The sequence below is a fragment of the Rhododendron vialii genome, chromosome 1a (genome assembly GCF_030253575.1).
Source record: "Rhododendron vialii isolate Sample 1 chromosome 1a, ASM3025357v1".
Lineage (NCBI taxonomy): Eukaryota > Viridiplantae > Streptophyta > Magnoliopsida > Ericales > Ericaceae > Rhododendron > Rhododendron vialii.
Window position 1 is genome coordinate 17,562,979 of NC_080557.1, and position 20,157 is coordinate 17,583,135.

Below are 20,157 nucleotides of genomic sequence, written 5' to 3' on the forward strand. Positions count from 1 at the left end.
TATCATTCTACATGGCCAAATGATATTGGAGTTGGCTTGACCCGGAGATCGAGGTGGTTTCGCTCGAGGAGTCCATGGAGGCAAGAAGGGGAACCTGGTGCTAGTAAAGAAGATGAGTTAGGTGTGACTTGGGGTAAAAGTTAGTAATTCCTAACTTGAAGTCTTCTTGTTAAACATTTTGATTTATGAAAATTGAGTAGATTTGGCCATGGTTTTATACTTAGGGTTTGTTGACCCTGAGTAGTTTCCACGTATATCTCGTATTCTTGTTATTTAACTTTATTGCAATTTACTTTGATGTTGATTTGAATTGCTTAGTATGGAACTTGGTTTGTGTCTTTGAATTTGTGGTTGAGCTAATTTTTAATTGGTCGTTCCATTCACCTCCCCTCTAGGACTCTTTGAGTGCTTTATATAATTTCACATTCATTCGCGCATGGAGACGAGGTTAATTTCCTTAGAGCAAAGACTGACGTTTGTTCGGAAAACATTTTGTGCCCTTAGCGATCAAACCACAGCCAAAACACACACACAGACACGAACACATAGAATTACGTGATTCCCAAAATTGGAGACTCCACGGAGGTAACGGGAGCAATTAATCAGAAGGCGGAAGCTTTACAAGCTGTTCCTCACAACACTCAACACTCTGATGAGTCTGACCATTACATTGCTCAGTAGTCAATACAACTGTCAACCTCGCTAATCTCTCAGATTTCTGATTCAAATACAAGAACCTCAAGCTCTGATATACAGACCAAGCACTACCCTGTTCTAATGCCACGCCTAGACAAAGCATCAAAGGTAGCTCAAATAGCTCTGTCAACCGAAAATGTAGTTGGCAGTCCAACAAGTGGCTGAGAGAGAAGTGAGCTGATTTTCTCTTTGGTGTGCTTGTGAGTACGATGGGAGCCACACCCTCGCTTGTCAACAAAACCATAGGAATAGTACGTAGTAGCTAGCTAGTATACCATTCCAGTCAAACCACAAGATTTTTCATCACAGTGATTTATGTATACACGTTATCATCAAAGAAATATTCCAAATCGTACCTTACCAGGTCCCAGCATTTAAAGTCATTTGTTGATTAGTCCTTTGGTTACTGGCCCAATTTTTGGACATTTGTTGATTAGTCCTCTGGTTACCCGCCCAATTTTTCTTCCAAGTTCATTAATTCTCAATGGTATGACATTTGATTGTGAAATAGGAAAACACTAATCACGTGTCCTCTTTGAAGCCACTCCAGTTTCCAACTTCTCAGGCTTATGCCCCTTTTGAACCATAAAACATTAGAAATTTCCTCCCACCTTCTTTTCTCTTTTATCTCGCCACACGAGCGAAATCTTTTATCTTATTCTTTTCCGTCCTAAAATCTTTTATCACGCCACAAGGGTGAGGTCTTTTCTTTTTTATCTCGCCACAAGAGCAAGATCTTTTATCTCATTTTTTTCTGCCCTAAAATCTTTTATCACGCCGCAAGGGCGAGATTGTTTTTATTTTATCTTGCTGCAAGAGCAAGGTCTTTTATCCCGCGTTAACACTACTACAATAAACCATAAAGATCACAGTTATTGGCCGTGATTGTAAGTTTTTCATCACGCTCTTACAACCGTGATGGATCTAGGTGTGATTGTAAGTCACTCTCTTTTATCATGGTTATAAATCGTGATTGAAAGAGAGAAACAATCACGGCCAAAAGGCATGATCATTTCTCTTTTATCATGGTTATAAACCGTGATCGTTTCTCTTGGGCGTGATCGTTTCTCTTTTCTGAGTGTGATTGTATGCAAGGCCGGCCCCGGGGTAAGCCCCGCAAGCCCATTGGCTTGGGCAACCCAAAAAAAAAATTTTTCCATGTAAATATAAATACGTATATATGTTTTTTTGACCCAAATATAGCATAAAGGATTGTGCTGGTTTGTTGATTAGTAGGGCATACTTAAGTTTCCTCAAGTATACCTGTACCCAAGTTCAAGTTTCGTGTCTAGCATTGAGGTTTCATTTTTCCAGTCTGTTCCTTTTAAATTTCTCTCTCTCTTTCCTCCTCCTCTTTTCATTCACTGCACCCTGCTCTTCTCTCTGTTTTTTTTTTCTTTTTTAAAAAAAAATTAAGATTTGTTCAAAAGAGTAAGGCCATTTGTTGTTGTACATTTTTTTATTTTGGGAGATACTTCTTCTACATCGACAATTAAGGTATGTTCCACTTCTAAAATAAGTATTTATTTTTAAAATTAAAGGTCATGTATTGTGAGAGAATGACCTGTCTCATAAAACAGAAAATAAGTACTGAAAAAATAAGAACATTAACGGAATGAGGCAAACTCCTCAAAAAGAAAAAAGAAAAAACAACTACTCGCATTCGCATACTCACATAGTGATGTATGCAAATATAAAAAATATACATGTATATGTATATACTGTATGCACAGAACTCACCAATTTAAAAAACTTCAATGAAAAAATTAACCATTTTTAAAGTCAGGTTTGTATTTTTTTCAAATTTGTCCATAATATTTCTTTTTTCAATTTATCATTAAATATAGAACAATGATCAAAATAAGAAAATGAAAGTTAAAAATAAATAGAAACCCATCGTTTTTTTTCTTTGAATCGAATCATGCTAAATCATAAAGCACCATAACCCGAATTCCATTCTAATTTTAATTTTTTGATAGAATTCAAACTAAAAGAACATTGTGACCTTGATTTTTTTGCCTTGTATTTATTTTAAATTTTTTATGACTTAATAATAAGCGGGCAACCAAGCTTGAGGTCGGGTTTGGGCAACTCAAACGTCGGGACCGGCACTGTTGTATGTCACTTTAGATCATGGTTTAAAACCATGATTGAAAGTTCAAAATGATCACACCATAAATTAAGATGGAAATCCATTGCGCGTGATCTTTTCTTCATATTTACTAGACCATCTTTTTCTTGTTATTGCCAAGTTTCGAACCCACGCACCCTTAGTTGATTTCCCAAACCCTTACCACTAAGCTAACCAAGAACTTCTGTTACATTAGGAAAATAAAAATATTTATACTTACTTCCTAAAGTGAGAAAAAAAAATTTCTTAAAATTTGCTGAATTTTTTGAAATGCAATTAACGTGATATTAAAATATATAAAAATACATGTATAAACATTGTTTAAAAAGTTTTAAAATATGACAACAGATCTTTTGCCAATCAAAATTAGTTGTTAGTCACCAAAAGATTTTCTTAGGGCGAAAAATTTAGTTTTAGCTAGTAAATTTAGTGGACAATAAATTATTTTTTGTAGTGTGCACTTTATATTTTTATGAAAATTATCATAACCTGCAGATTGTAACATTATATACCAACTTTAGATATTTTTTTATAAACTAACCATTTCACATGGATTTTGTGTTTATATTGAATTTCAATTTGAATGATGGCTTCTCAATTGGATTTAATTCTTTTCAGATAAGGTTAAGCCATAATAATATAATTATTTTTTTACCTAATGTGTCAAATGTATGCTTAGAAGACATCCGAAATAACTAAATTTCACTACTACAATAAACCATCAAGATCACTGCTCGCCCACGTAAAAATCGGGCACTAGTGGAACACTCCGCCCGTCGTCGAAGAAACAACTGGGTACTGGTGGAACCCAGTTGTGGGATTTGCCATCTCTCTCTCTCTCTCTCTCTCTCTCTCTCTCTCTTTGAGTGTGAAGATGAAGATGAAACGTAAAGATTTTTTGGTATAAGTGTAATTAGGGATTATCTTCTTACATTTTGTAAAAAATAAAAAAAGAACTTTTCAAAGTTCTTAAATGATATCATTTTTCTCACATAACTTTTGAAAGTCTGCCTAAATGAGTATCAGCCCGCCCATATGAAAATTTAGACTGCGCTCCTAAATGGGTAAGTTTTTTATCTCGCCGCAAGAGTGCGATCATTTATCTCACTTTTTTTCGCACTAAAGTTTTTTATCATGCTACAAGGGTTAGGTATTTTCTCTTTTATCTCGCCACAAGAGTGAGATCTTTTATCTTATTCTTTTCCGCCCTAAAATCTTTTATCACGTCACAAAGGTGAGGTCTTTTCTCTTTTTAATCACGTCACAAGGGTGAGGTCTTTTCTCTTTTATCTCACCACAAGAGCGAGATCTTTTATCTCATTTTTTTCCGCCCTAAAATCTTTTATCACTCCTCAAAGGTGAGGTTGTCTTTCTTTTATCTCTCTACAAGAGCGAGATCTTTTATTTCGAGCTAAAACTCACTTTTTATCTCTGTTTTGGACTTAAACTGAGATAAAAAAATTTAAACACCACTTTTTACCCATATTTATTATTTTATTATTTTAATAGTGTCATCCCAAAAATATTTTAAACCGTACCTTACCATGTCCCAGCATTTAAAGACATTTGTTGATTAGTCCTCTGGTTACAAGCCCATTTTTTCTTCCAAGTTCATTAATTTTCTTTGGTATGACAGTTATTTGATTGTGAAAGAGTGTCCCGCTCGGCTAAATAAGCCAACTGTCTTATTTTTTTGTCCTTATTCAATTTTTTTCGTATTTTTAAATTTTTCATCAATTTTTTGGGGATTATTTGCATCGTCATGACGAGAGGAATCTAAAAAGTAAAAAATTATTATCGAAATCTTAATTTTTTTGAATAAAGACGAAAAAACACTACTCACGTGTCCTCTTTGAAGCCACTTCAGTTTCGAACTTCTCAGGCTTATGCCCCATTTGAACCATAAAACATTGGAAATTTCCCTCCCATCTTCTTTTCTCTTTTATCTGGTCACACGAGTGAGATTTTTATCTTATTCTTTTTCACCCTAAAATTTTTTATCACGCCACAAGAATGAGGTCTTTTCTCTTTTATCTCGCCACAAGAGCGAGATCTTTTATCTCATTTTTTTCTGTCCTAAAATTTTTTATCTCGCCATAAGGGCGAGGTTGTTTTTTTTCTTTTATCTCGCTGTAAGAGCGAGATTTTTTATTTCATGCTAAAACCCACTTTTTATCTCAGCTTTAAATTTAAACTGAGATAAAAAATTTTAAGCACCACTTTTTATCATGCTTTTACTGAAAATCGTGATCTTTATGAATCTCTTTAGTATGACTCTTATACATCTGTCTATTTCTGACACACCCACACCCACCCCCCCCCCCCCCCCCCCCCCCCCCCCCATAATACTGTATATAATCTGAAGTTCTGAACACGTACAAATAGGCTAGGCTTGAACGGATCTCCTTCATTACCAACTTAGGAAGAGGAAAGTAATAGGTGGATCACCAACACCTTTAGTTCTTTCTGCCCTGGCCTTTTACTTTGTATTCATCCTGGGCTTGGACTGCTTGGTTCAGATTGCCCGAGCTCAAAATGGTACTACTCCTCCTTCCGAAGGTACCCTCTCTTCCTCCCCCCCCCATTCACCTCTCTCTCTCTCTCTTTGGGAAATCCGAGCCTACTATGGCGTTACTCACGTCACTACAACAATAAACCATAAAGATCACAGTTGTTGGCTGTGATTGTAAGTTTTTCATCACGCTCCTGCTACAGTGATGGATATATCTGGGTGTGATTGTAAGTTACTCTCTTTTATCACGGTTATAAACCGTGATTGAAAGAGAGAAACAATCACGGCCAAAAGGCGTGATCTTTTCTCTTTTATCTCGGTAATAAGCCGTGATTATTTTTCTTGGGCGTGATCAGTTCTCTTTTCTGGGTGTGATTGTATGTCACTTTAGATCACGGTCTATAACTGTGATTGAAAAATTCGAAATGATCACACAACCATAAACGATGGAAAACCATTGTGCGTCATCTTTTCTTTGTATCTACTAGACCATTTTTTTTTTTGTCATTACCAAGTTTCGAACCCACGCACCCTTAGTTGATTTTCCAAGCCCTTACCAATAAGCTAGCCAAGAACTTCTGTTACATTAGAAAACCAAAAATATTTATACTTACTTCCTAAAGTGAGAAAACTTTTTTTTTCCTTAAAATTTGCTGAATTTTTTGAAATGCAATTAACATGATATTATAATATATAAAAAGACATATATAAACATTGTTTAAAAAAATTTTAAAATATGACAACAGATCTTTTGCCCATCAAAATTACTTGTTGGTCACCAAAAGATTTTCTTGGGGCGAAAAATTTAGTTTTAGCTAATAAATTTAGTAGACAGTAGTGTTTTTTTGTTATAGTGTGCACTTTGTATTTTTAGGAAAATTATCTCAACCTGCAGATTGTGACATTATAGACAAACTTTAAATTTTTTTTTATTTATAAACTAACCATTTCTCGTGGATTTTGTGTTTATATTGAATTTCAATTTCAATGGTGGCTTCTCAATTGGATTTTAATCCTTTTCATATAAGGCTACGCCATAATAATATAATTGCCTTTTTAACTAGTGTGTCAAACATATAATTGGAAGACATCCGAAATAACTAAAATTCACTACTACAATAAATCATAAAGATCACAGCTCGCCCACGTGAAAATTGGGCACTAGTGGAATAGTCCGCCCGTCGTCAAAGAAACAACTGGGCACTAGTGGAATCCAGTTGTGGGATTTTCCTTCTCTCTCTCTCTCTCTCTCTCTCTCTCTCTCTCTCTCTCAATCTTTTTGGGCATGAAGATGAAGATGAAACAAAAAGATTTTTTGGGATGAGTGTAACTAGGGCTTATCTTCTTACCTTTTGTTAAAAAAAAAGAAGAAGAACTTTTCAAAGTTCTTAAACGATATCATTTTTCTTACATAACTTTTCAAAGTTTGCCTGAAGGAGTACCAGTCCTCCCACATGAAAATTCAGACTGCGCGCCTAAATAGGTAGGCTTTTTATCTCGCCGCAAGAGTGAAATCATTTATCTCACTTTTTTCCATGCTAAAGTTTTTTATCATGCTACAAGGATGAGGTTATTTCTCTTTTATCTCGCCACATGAGCGAGATCTTTTGTCTCATTCTTTTCCGCCTTAAAATCTTCTATCATGCCACAAGGGTGAGGTCTTTTCTCTTTTTTATCACGCCACAAAAGTGAGGTCTTTTTTCTTTTTTATCACGCCACAAAGGTAAAGTCTTTTCTCTTTTATCTCGCCACAAAAGCGAGATCTTTTATCTTATTTCTTTTCGCCCTAAAATCTTTTATCACGCTGCAAGGGTGAGGTTGTTTTTTTTTTTTTTATCTTGCTGCAAGAGCGAAATCTTTTATTTCGCGCTAAAACCCACTTTTTGTCTCAGCTTTGGACTTAAACTGAGATAATTAAAAAATTTTAAGCACAACCTTTTATCACACTTTCACTAAAAATCGTGATCTTTGTGAATCTCCTTAGTGTGATACATATCTATTATTGTAGACGTGCGTGTTACTTCCAACTATTTATGTTACGGCAAATTTCCGGCATGCGTACTATCATCAACTTTTATTGAGTAGTTGAGCGATAATGAATGAGTCAAATTGTGTGATGATGATCGTTCAATTATAGGGAGTACCATATGTCAATGCCACTTGAATTGGGAGTACTGAATAATTGGCTTGAATGAAAGTCTACTTCCTCCGTCTTTTTAAGTTAATAATTAGGAAAACATGTAGAGAGGTAGATAGAGAAAAAAAACATGTAAAGAGGTAGTTGGAAAAACTCAAAACCAAACAAAGTGATGTTTCTATTTTTCTTTTTTACCAAAACAATAACAGGTGCTAAGAAACAATACATCAGGATGAAACTCTATCCCTAAACAAGGGATCAAGAAACCAATAATAGGGGATTCAGTCCAAAGACTACACCTAACTCCAACTAAGGGTCTGTTTGATAACCTAATTCAGTACTTAAAACTGAATAGATTAAGTAAAAATAAAATAAGTTGGTTTGATAACCACAAAAGTGTCCACTGAACACGCTCAGTGGAAGTATAGAGCTGAGAGTTAAAAAATAAGTAGGTCTCCCCCTACTTATCACTTATCGCTGAACACGCTCAGCCTGAGCCCAACGTGTTCTTTCATTTTTTTTTTTTCTCGCGTCTTCTTTCTCTTCCTTGCCCTCGCCTTCCATGCTGATCCCACAAACACGATCCCACAAACACGATCTGTGAAGACCCAGACCCATCTCCAGGTTTGCTCTCTCTCTCTCTCTCTCTCTCTCTCTCTCTCCCGCCATGGCCAGTCTGTGTATTTTCAGTTTTTTACATAGGGTTTCCGATTTATATTGTTTGAGATGTGGGTTTTTAGTTTATATTCTCTGAATTGCAATTGAGGGAGAGAGAGGGCTTGAAAGAATTTCATATTACAATTTCAGTTTATATTCTATGGGTTTAGGCAACTAGAATTTCAGATTAGATTTATGTTTTTGAGAAATTGATCATCATAGCAATTTGGACAGAAGAAAGAGGGCTTGAAAGAATAAGATACGTAGAGCGTGAACCAAGGTTCATAGGCGGATCATCGAATGTTACATCCCTGCTTATGATGATCAAAGCTTGTATCCCTTAATCTCCACAGCCTGTATCCCTTAATCCCTCCAGGGAAGCCAACGAAAACCACTTTCTTGGCTCTCGGATCCTACTTTGATTCTGTAACATGATAGTATGCCAAACACGCAATAAGTCTCGTGAACCGCTAATTGAAGAACTACCCTGTTCTTTGAACCATTATAAACAAAGTGTTCCTTATGAAAAAAAAATAGTTCTCCCACCACTAAAGTGTTTCTGTTTTAGTTGCCGGAATTTCGATAATTGCCTTACTTTATCGTGCATTTCTCTTGATTCAATGCTATTAAATTGTTTGTTCTTCAAATCTATGTTGGAAACCACAAGCTTGGTTTGACAAGTTTATTTTGGGTTGGCTCTTGTTTGTATCATTGTCATCATAAGTAGAAAATTTGTCTTGGTGGCTCAACTGAGACATTAGTTTATTAGATTCAATACATTGATTTAGATGGATTGAAACTAAAGATATCTACTCGTAGGGATGGCTTCTGGAGATGGTGTTAGAGCAAATTGGAAAGATCCAGAGCTCTATAAACTTTTTATAGATTTGTGCTTGAAAGAATCTACGGAGAATGGTAAAAATGGTGGTAGTCTTAAAAAAGAAAGTTGGGACAGGATTCTGTGGTTAAAATTCAGTACATGTCAAACAGCTTGTTAGCTTAAACAATTCAGTATTCAGTTTCCAGTACTTATTTTTCAGTTTTCAGTTTTCAGTTTTCAGTTTTATCAAACAGACCCTAAATCTACCACTCCAAACAGACAAAGCACTGCAAAAAATAATAGCCAAAAACATCCACACAGGGGTGATAGAGGCCCCACAAATGGGGAGCAATACCACACAGGGACACCAAAAAAGAGAACCAAAAAAAAAAAGAAGAGAAAAACCAGTGACAAACAGTTGTTGGCGGCGGATGGTGGTTTGGGGAGGAGGAAGATGGGGATGAAGTGGGAATGAGAGAAAACCTCCAAAATCTAGGATCGGGAGATGGAAAAACTGGGGAGAAATCCCTCTCGTCCCATTCTTTAGGGCAATTAGAGTAATTGTAATGGTGTTAGTTTGGTTCTGGTTGCAAGGACAGTTGGGGTGAATTGGGGATGGGTTGGCAGTTGGCACCTATTCCGCTACCCCTGTGTCATTGTTTTATTTATTTCTTTTGGTAAGTAGGACAACATGGCTTTGCATGTGAAAGCGCAGTAATTGGTGTTTGGGGGCTGAACAAATATATGAGTTATGGCATAACACATTTTTGTTTTTTGGGTTTAGAGAGCAAAAGCAAAAAAGGCTTGGAGGAGCTTTTCCCATTCTCTTTTTCTACTTCTCATATTTGTTGGAAACAAAAAGAGACCAAATTGCCCTTTACTTATTTTGGAAATAAACACACCCCTCAATAAATAATTAAATATTAACCTCCCTACACTTTACATTTGCCTTGGAAGTTTGAAGATCAGCAGAAAAAATGTTCCTGGGTTCCTAATCGTTAACTACTTTTCAAACCCAACTCATCAGTTCTGTATAGCATAGCAGCCCATCAGTTTTGTGTTTTTGTCTTTGGCATCATCTCTAAGAGAAGGTATAATTGCTAATAAGTAAAGAACAAAAAAGATTTCAAACCAAAAAACATAATCTTTATTTCACATCGTTATTTTACTTATTTCTATTTCTTCCTAATTACCTATAACATTGAAAAATAGTTCAAGACGTTCAAATAATAAAGAAGAAAACAATTTCCCAATATAACTTTAATTAAAAAATTTATTAACACATTATTCATAGAGTGGTGCTATTTGCACCGACCATTTCCTACCGACGGTCACGCGCGGCCGTCTTCGGCCACCGGACGGCCGATCCGATCCGTCCAAAATTTTTTTAAAAAAAACCGAGGGGCCCAGCGCGGGAATCAATGGCATCTGATGTGTGTAGGGTGCTTGATCTAAACACCTTTTTTTCGTGTATATATATATTTTTGGACGGATCGGATCGGCACCCTACACAAAAAAAGGGTGTTTAGATCAAGCACCCTACACACATCGGATGCCGTTGATTCCCGCGCCGGGCCCCTCGGGTTTTTTTTTTTTAAATTTTTGGACGGACCGGATCGGCCGTCCGGTGGCCGGAGACGGCCGCGCGCGGCCGTCGGTACGATTTCTCTACATTTTTGGTCGGTACGTATAGGATTTTCGTTATTCATACACATTACTTATATACTATCATAAAGAGGCAACATGGTTATAAACCCAATTCATAATTTATTTTCAGCACATATATTCTAAACACTACTCCAATTGCAAAAAGTTAAATAGGCAGAAAGTTGAAAATAAAAAGCCAAAAAAGTAGGCTCCCAAATATCCACGTAGTTTCTCTCGCTTTTTTTTTTTCCATGAACAGAACACTTGTATTTAGTAGCGCTGTAGTGGGCACCAACATATTGCACAATGAGGAATTCAAGTGGCAATATTCCTTCAAATTTAGGAATACGGTAGCAAATCTCATCATATCATCCTAAAAAAGAGAACAGTTTTAGAAGGTCGGCCGAAGCCCCCAACCTATTCTCCACAATTTATTTCCCCCACCTATGCTGTCCAAAGATGTCCTTCAAAATAAGCAATTTGCTTCCTCTAAAATTTCTATGCTGGAAATTCGATGGACCAACTACACTTAAACTGTTGGAGATAATTTAAAATTGGGCAAATTTTTGTACTCGTCCCTGTAGTTTTACGGTTGTCTCACTTTCGTCCCTCTAGTTTCAAAGTGCTCTAATTTCGTCCCTGTAGTTTGTTTTACGTTCCAAATTGGTAAAATCGTTAACACCGTTAACGAAACTAACGGGAAAAAAAAAAGTGTTCCAATTTTCATTCTGTTTGAACCGGTGCGAAGATCTTATTTTTTTGATCATTTTATCCTAAATGGTCGTAATGAATTTTTGGCTCTAAGGCCTTTCAACGAGCACCCGAAGACTCCTTATTTAGTTTCAGGGCTCTCTTAGGGTGCTCATTGAAACGACTTAGAGCCAAAAATCTATTATGACCATTTAAGATAAAATGATCAGAAAATTAAGATATTTGCACCGGTTCAAACAGATTGAAAATTGGAACACTTATTTTTTTTTTCCGTTAGTTTCGTTAACGGTGTTAATGATTTTACCAATTTGGAACGTAAAACAAACTACAGGGACGAAATTAGAGCACTTTGAAACTAGAGGGACGAAAGTGAGACAACCGTAAAACTATAGGGATGACTACGAAAATTTGCCCTTTAAAATTTTGACATTTAATATGGCTTTGGATTCTTTGCTCATTTATTGTGTCTGACCTCATTACCCTCCCCTTATCATCATCATATATAACATTTACTACATGCACCGTGCTGGTTTCTTGATTTTGGAAATCTACGTATATATATGCCTATACCAAGTCAGTACATGGAGATACACACTTCCCAGCATATTACTCTCCCACAGGAAAAGAAAAAACCAGAGAAGGTCATGGGGCGGAACACAAATGATTTTTCGTCTTGAGTTTCACTACATATATATTATCATTGTTTTGAGCATACGGGCAGTTTTTGGTTCAAAGAAAGTTTTAGCTGCACACAAACCTTTCTAGGATTGTTTTATCTTGGGAGTGGAACATCACACAACTCAGTGTAAGCGGGGACGTATCTTCTCTTAGGACAACGCTTTATGTGTGACTCAATCCACATAAGTTTTCTCTTAAACTGCTACTTATGAGCTTATATTATTCTCTCAATATTTTGTTGTTGTGGTATTGTTAATTTCTAATTAGTATAGTTTACAGAAATTCGAACAAATATTTCCAACATAAACAAGTAGGAGAGACGTGAGGGAGGAGATAACACAGTATTTGTGTAATAAACACTTCACGTTATTTCATTTACACATAGACTACTTCATCGTGGTGCATAAACTCTTCTCAACCTCACCGGCCCTTTCTAATCACTCTCTCTACTTTCCATCACCTTGGTAACATCTTAGAATCTCACTAGAGTACATAGTTTATATAGACTCTGCAAATACTCCGTGTTGCGCAAAGTTTTTAGATTGGTCCAAAACAGCTGAATAAAAAATGAGCTTAGAAATATCATAATTAGATTATGAGGTTGAACCGATACAACGAAGAAATAAAGTTATTGAAACCTAGCCAACTACACAAACTACTAGATGACTCTTTACACGCATACATGAACACTTCAACTAGACTCCTGAACTACATAGATAAACTGCCCCATTCATATATCACGTGTCTACTAAAATCAAGTTTTCTTTTCAACACTTTCTTCAACGAATTGATCAGTCACCATCCAAATTTAGCTCCTTTGACCTTGTCTTAAGTAAAGCTTTTGACCGAAGTGTTTTTTTTTTAAGCGGTAGTAGAATAAGTATAAGAATTAGAGAAGCGGCTTCCGCCACACCAATGTGGGCCCCCACTGCACATTTTTTTGGGGAATTCAAACCGTGCATTTTGTAGGGCCCGCAAAATAATGTATTCACACTAAAAATTAGTTTGTCCGGGCACGATAGGTGTGTCAAAAGTTGAGTTTTAGATGGAAATATGAACGGCATAAATTTGTCAACTGATTTTTAAGTTAAACTGTCCACGATCGTCCATTCTTTCGTCTTAAACTCAACTTTTGACATATCTATCAATGTCCGGGCAAGTTGATTTTTCGCGTGTATACATTATTTTGCAGACCCTATATAATGAACGGTTCGGATTATCCAAAAAAAACAACAAAAGAGGCCCACGGTGGTGATGGAAAACCCTTTTCCTCCGCCTCGGGAAAGAATGTTTTCTCTAAGAAGTATACTATAAAACTGTAGAATTGTATTGCCAATTGACCATTAATTTGCGTTATGGTTTAGTATTTTCTTTTCGAAACAAGATTGCCATGTCAGCTCTAACACTTTCTTTTCTTTTCTTTTTCTTTTTTGAAATTTCGGGCAGTGAGTGCTTTGAACTCCGTCTTCAACCAATGGGGAATATCATTATCCCCAACATATTATCAAGCGTACATAAGCGGAGAACCATGCAGTGGAGCAGCCATCGACACTACCATTCTCTGGAACATCGACGGTACAGATTACAATCCCGGTATCCGATGCAAATGCAATGGAACTGTTTGCCACATTACCCAACTGTAAGTCTCTTACTAGAAAATTTTACTAGGAATTTTCTCCACGATCCCCATATGATCCATATTGGAGTATGTCTAATTGGTGTGCTATTCTCAAGAAATGTTGTAACATTGTCTAGTGGTACAATCTCAGCTCAGTCAAGCCAGAAAGTGATGAGTGCATTAGGCACGAGTTTGGCGTGAAAACAACTACAGATTGTATTAACCATTGGAGATGAGATCATCATTTGCAATGTAGGTCAATTAAGGAGGGTGATTTTGAATGAAGATGAATGATAGAAAACGATTTGAGCTGGGATGATTTTTGAATTGTATTGAGGGTGATAAAAGAGGTAGAAGAAGGCCAACAAGAGAACTAATTATTGATTCCTGATGAAGTCATTTTGAAGTAAAGCTATCCTGATTTACTAAAATTCCTAGATTGATGCTAGGACAATTATTTGCCTATGACGGGATTACTTCAATCACACCACAACAAAAAAACAAAAAAATAGGTCTGTGCAAAATCGTGAAAACTGGTCCGGATCGAACCGATCCGTATTTGTGTGGCTGGCCCCCAAAGGACCCAATCGAAATTTGATGATTGTTGATGGCCATGATATTGGGAAAATAATCAAACCAAACACATGTGAAAAAACAATGGAGAAACCAAACCAAATAAAGAAAACGAATAAGAGAGACCAAGATATACGTGGTTCGGTTTACGACTGTAAACCTATTCCACGAGTAAGCAAATGGGAGACGATTCCATTATGTGAAGAGAACGATGCTCTGAAGAGCTACAATAGTGACGAACAAACAAAGCCCTCACAAACAGACTCTCACCAATCCCAAAATATAAGTTCTCTCACCAAATTAAAAACCCAATTGGAATCTCTCACTAAATTCAGACTCTCTCTCATCAAGTCTCACAAAACCCCTTAGGATTTTAACCAAGAGACACAGACGGAATATTGTTCCACAGACGTGACCGGATGTCACACAGAAACAGTTGATTCTTACGAAACCTTACGGTTTCAACCAAAAAGAATCACCGAAACAAATGATCTTCCATATGGCTAAAGGCCTATAGAACCCACCATAGTAGGAGCAACCAGAAGCAGATGAAGATCAAACAGCCAAACCCTAAGGTTCTATAGATGAGACCACCTAGGGGCTTCTCAGAGGGATTCACTCACAGAAATTCAAACCTTAATAAGAGGCAAGGCTATATTTATAGCCACAAATTGCTTCCTAAAGCTAGAATCCTTGTCAGATTCCTTTGCATATAGAGTACAAAACCAAAAAGGAAACTCCAAAACTAATCTTTAGGAGGTCCAAAATATAACCAAAATCGATTGAAACGCGCACGCTGGTTCGGACCAGCTTCGGATGAGACATGCTAAAAGCAAAACCCTGGTGACCCTAGTCCAGACCACCAAAACCTTGGTCTGGACCAAGCCTGCTGCGAGCTCCCAAATCACATGTTGATCGCTTGTTCGGACCACCAAGGCCATGGTTTGGACTACGGAAGCTGGGAAGACCAAAATCGAGCCGAATTCAACAAATCTCCACCTTGGCGAGATATCCAAGTACCATACCAACAACGGCACACCAACCGAAATTCTTCAATCCATACCATTTGAATTTTATCCGTGGATTAATAGTCCGGACACGGATTGAAAAATTAGGAACCGTGACTCACAGTTTGGTCCACGGATTTTCATTACGAAACCGTGGATTAATTGAACCAGACCATGAGATATTTATTTTATGTAAATAAATAAATAAATAAATATATATATATATATACACACACACACACACACACACATCATACGGGGCGGTTCCGGGGACATCTATAAAAACATCTCAAATCTTAATTTCATAATTCTCGATCAAATTTTTATGATCTAAACCGTTCAATGTGTGTAGAATATGATTTTAATGGTGCTCGCGAGAAATTAGCAAAAAAAATGACCGGGAAAGACTTGATTTGAGTAGTTTTTATTTGAACCATTCAATAAAAAACTATTTGGAACTGTTCGAATTAAGCCCTTCCCAGTCATTTTTTGCTGATTTCTTGTGGGTAACTTTAAAATCACGTTCTGATCACATTGAGCAACTCAGATCATTAAAATTTGATCGAAAATTATGAGATGTTTTTTAGATGTTTTTATAGATATTTTCGGAACCACTCATATATATATAGAGAGAGTCCGGATCTTATAAGGGATCCCACACGGTCTTACCGTGCGGGACACCTTCAGTAAAAAACTGCTCGGATCAAGCCCTTCCCAATCATTTTTTTTGCTGATTTCTCACGGGTTTCCTTAAAATCACATTTTGAACACATTGAGCGGCTCGGATTGTCGCAATTCTATCGGGAAAGGAGAGTCCCGCACGGTAAGGCCATGCGGGATCCCTCATATATATATATATACAAACACACACAAAACTTCAGGTAAGGGTGCCCTTAAACTTATTAAGTTAAGGATGTCCCTTTCCCGACCAATTTGTGATGATCCGAGCCGCTCAATATGTTTAGAACATGATTTTAAGGGTACCCGCAAAAAATCAGTAAAAAAAAGACCGAAAATAGCTTAATCCGAGCAGTTTTTGTTTGTATTTTAATCAAACAGTTCAAATAAAAACTGCTCAAAATCAAGGCATTCCCAGTCATTTTTTTTGCTGATTTCTCGCAAGTACCCTTAAAATCACGTTCTGAACACATTGAGTGGTTCGAAACATCGAAATTTGATTGGAAAAGGAAAGAAAAAGGACCTCCGCATTTTATTTAAAATGAGACGCCCTCATAGGAAGGGGATACTCTCTCTCTCTCTCTCTCTCTCTCTCTCTCTCTCTCTCTCTCTCTCTCTCTCTCTCTATATATATATATATATATATATATTATATATCAATCCCCTTATGATGGATCCCTTACTTAGCTTACGTGCGGACCTCATAGATACCGATTGAATTTTGATGATCCAAACCGTTCAATATGATCAAAACGTGATTTTAAGGGTTCCCGTGAGAAATCAAAAAAATATGACGCTTATGTAACGTACTCCATTGGATAAAACCGTAATCGATCCGCGAGTCACAAATTGGATTGAAACTGGACCGTGAGACTTTTGGTTCGGACACAAATTTCATTTTGTAAAAATCATGACTAACGGTTTAGTCCTTGGATTTCTAGGAAATCTGATCCAAATTTCGAAACTCGAATAGGCCTAACAAAAATACCAATCACACGAGGTACAGAGATTTACATGGAAAACCCTTAAATGGATGAAAACCATGGGAAGAAATCATGTACTAGAAATATTATTCTTACTCATGACTGTTTATCCTCACCACGAATCCTAAGAATAATTATATGTCGAACCCACGTTCATCGTCCCTTGCATGATCACCAAATCTTGAATCCACAAGCCTTCCAAAAACGCCTTTTGAACTTCACAAAAGTTCTTCCTTTGAAGTTTGAACATAGTTGATTGAAAACAACTTAAAGATGACTTGATGCAGTGAAACTCCTTCGTACCAACATGAGTAAACAAGACATTTAGTGCTCGACTGTTTGTTACCCATTCATTTTTCTCAGTCTTTGGTGTACTTCGCACTTGGTTATGGACTGGCGACTCCAATTTCAGTTGGAGGTGTATATTTGACCTCACATGCAGTCCAGACATCCTCGTCGATAGCCTTTGAATAGGCTCCATCTTTTCCCTCACGTGATCAAAGTTTGCTCTTTCTAGCGGCGAATGTAGGGGGATGAAAACAATTGGTGCTTAGAACTTCTCCAGATTGCAACGGCTACTCGTGGCTCTTCACCAGAACCCTAGTTCGTCGCCGGAACCCTGATCTGCAAATAGACAAGGGGTGAGCACACATTTGCCTCTCGTGGCAAAGGCCCTCCTAAGTTAGTATCACATACTAGCAGAAGAGCCATAATTATCAGTAGGAAAATAATATGAATGCAACGTATTGCGTACCTTTTACCTCTAGGTTTACCTTATATTTATAGATTGATGGATGCTGGCTGTCCAAGTATCCGTGTTGCCCTAGGTTTCCTTACCTCGTATAGGAAACCTAGAATATCTTGGATTCTCGTTCCCTTATCAGTTCATTACCTTAGTCCATTTAGGACTCTTTTCCATAGCTAGCCGAATACCCTACTCCCATTGGGTATCTTTTCCAGATCCTACTTTCTCGGGATCTCATTCCTTAACGAAATACCACTATCTCTGGACCCTTCCAGAATGTTCCTTGCACCTGTGGCTACTTGATTGGAGTTCTTTCCTTGTTCGGCTATCTCATCGCCAAATAGACTGTCTAGATCAGTCGCTTCACATGTATCTGGTCCTTTATTAATTACTAGGGCTAATGTCTTCTTAGGAGTTCTCCTTCTGTTCGGCCTTTTTTTTTGCCGAACAAGCTACTTGGGCTTGTGACTTCACTTGTCACTGCTCCTATTATATTTATACCATGGTCCCTCATACCATGTTACTAACTCTATCTGTTCGGGAATACCTCCCTACAATTGCTCCCTTGTTTTGCCTTTTGCCACTGTTCGGGGGCAACTGGTAAAACTAGATCTTTAAGCTAAGCCTTCAACTCTTTGGATCCTATGCAGTCATGTCATTGATGCTCTTGGCGCCTAAATCATTATGCCGTCTCGAGGCAGGAAAACCACGTGGCATTTTTCGTACACCTTGCATTTAATTTCGACTGATGTTATGGCCAAACGGTGTCTGAACAGTATTACTTTCCATTTCTTTTCATGTAACGGCGTGAGAGGGGACGTTTCATCTCCGTCTCCCACTCTAAACCCTTCCACAGGGATCCTTTTGGGTTTTTTCACAAAAAATTGAATCTCTTCTTTCTTTCTCTAGAACCAGGCGAGAGCTTAGTTCCTTTTCGCCATTGCGATCGTTTGTTGCTTTCGACTGCACCCCTAACCACTACTGCAATACTCATCGTAAGATTCTTATTCCTTTTTCCCTTTTCGTGTTTCACCCTGAGACTTCGTTCTCAGATTCTACTGCTCTTAGGATTTTGTCTGTTCTCATTTCTAGATTTCAATCTGTGCTAGTATTCTTTTAATACTCATGGCAGATGATAATGAGAACCTTCCAAAACCCAGTAAGTTTAGGAAACTCTATGAAACCCTTACTGCCACGGCGGCATTTAGGGCTGAATATAGCATTCCTGATAATGTGGGGCTCGAACTCGCCCCTTTGGGCGTGGATAGGGATGGTGGTTCGTGGGATAGAATGTGTATCCCCATTGTAGCCATTGTTAAGGGCGGAGTTCGTTTCTCTCTTCCCCCACTACTTTGTCAGGTCCTGAATTGGTACCGTTTTACCCCCATGCAAGTTTCAACAAATGTATTTAGGCTGATAATGGGAGTTACAGCCTTGAATAGAATTCTGGGAACTTAAATAGGACTTTAGGATATCCAGTGGTGGTATAGCATTGTGTTGAATCCTGAATACAATACCTACTACTTCAAAGTTAGGAGGGCAGAAAAGCGTCTTGTGCTAAACCTGCCAGACTCTGCTCGTGATCACGAAATCGATTTCCTCTGTGTCACTGGAGGCTTCGAGCCACTAGGGGAGGATGGTCAAGTGGTAGGCCTCCATTGCCCCCACATATGGGGCTACCCACGTATGCTTCTGATTTACTACATGTTTATTGTAATTTTATGTTTACTGTTTTCCTGCACCTTCTAACTCCTGTTTGTGCTTTAATCCGCAACGGATAATGCCAACAAGCGTCCCAAACGAGAGCCTAGTTACGTCCGAGTAGCGGAATTAATAGGATCCTGAAGTATACAAGTGAGCCTAGTACCTTGACAGCTGGTCGAGGTCGTAACGGAGACGTACTACTGGGATACGATCCTGCGTACAGAGGTGTCATTGACCGAAGACTTGCCAACCCTAGTGTTACTGCAACCTCAACCTCATCGACTCCCCATTCCGGGTATCAACGGTCTAATGCTGGAGTTACAATCGTCGGACAGTCAACTGAGGTTCCTATCTCAGAAGGTGTCCCACTACCTCGTTTAAGACTCAGAAGATCCACACGGCGACAAATTGAACAGCCGGTTCTTGATCATGATACCAGCCAGTCCTCCTCAGCTGGGTACTCTCCCTTGCCTCCTTTGTCAGGTACAATGACTCGCCAACCCTTGAACTTGAGTTCTCTACTTATCGTCTCTGCTTGGAGGCGTGGTGCTGGCCGGGCTCATTCCACTAGGCATGCTCCCTCGCCACCTCGTCGTACAAGAGGGGGTTCTACTTGATCTTCCTCATCTCCTCGAGGATCGGACACTGCCCTCAAATCCCATGATGCCCACCAAGACAAACGTCCCAGGGCCGAGGACCCAACCGAGGTATCCGACCAACCGCCCCTTTCTCTGAATCCCCAAGTAGTTCCTCAAGCCTAGGCCCCTCCACTTATCAGAGGTGACCGACCAATTAATGTTGGGGATAGTGCGAGCTCTTCGGAGACTGCACTGGCCCTCACTCAAGGCCTACTGCTACCA

The 20,157-nt window shown here is 38.1% G+C and overlaps 1 protein-coding gene across 1 annotated transcript in view; it reads left to right on the top strand.

Annotated features, from left to right (window-relative positions):
- Positions 1-5,223: 5,223 nt before the first annotated feature.
- Positions 5,224-20,157, top strand: part of LOC131314967 (probable LRR receptor-like serine/threonine-protein kinase At1g56140) — a gene marked incomplete at its 5' end in the record, with an annotated part of 42,415 nt that continues 27,481 nt past the window's right edge. Inside the window, 2 exons of the mRNA XM_058344008.1 lie at positions 5,224-5,386; positions 13,436-13,628. Coding sequence (XP_058199991.1) covers positions 5,224-5,386; positions 13,436-13,628 — 356 coding nt within the window. The remainder of the gene's footprint in view (positions 5,387-13,435; positions 13,629-20,157) is intronic.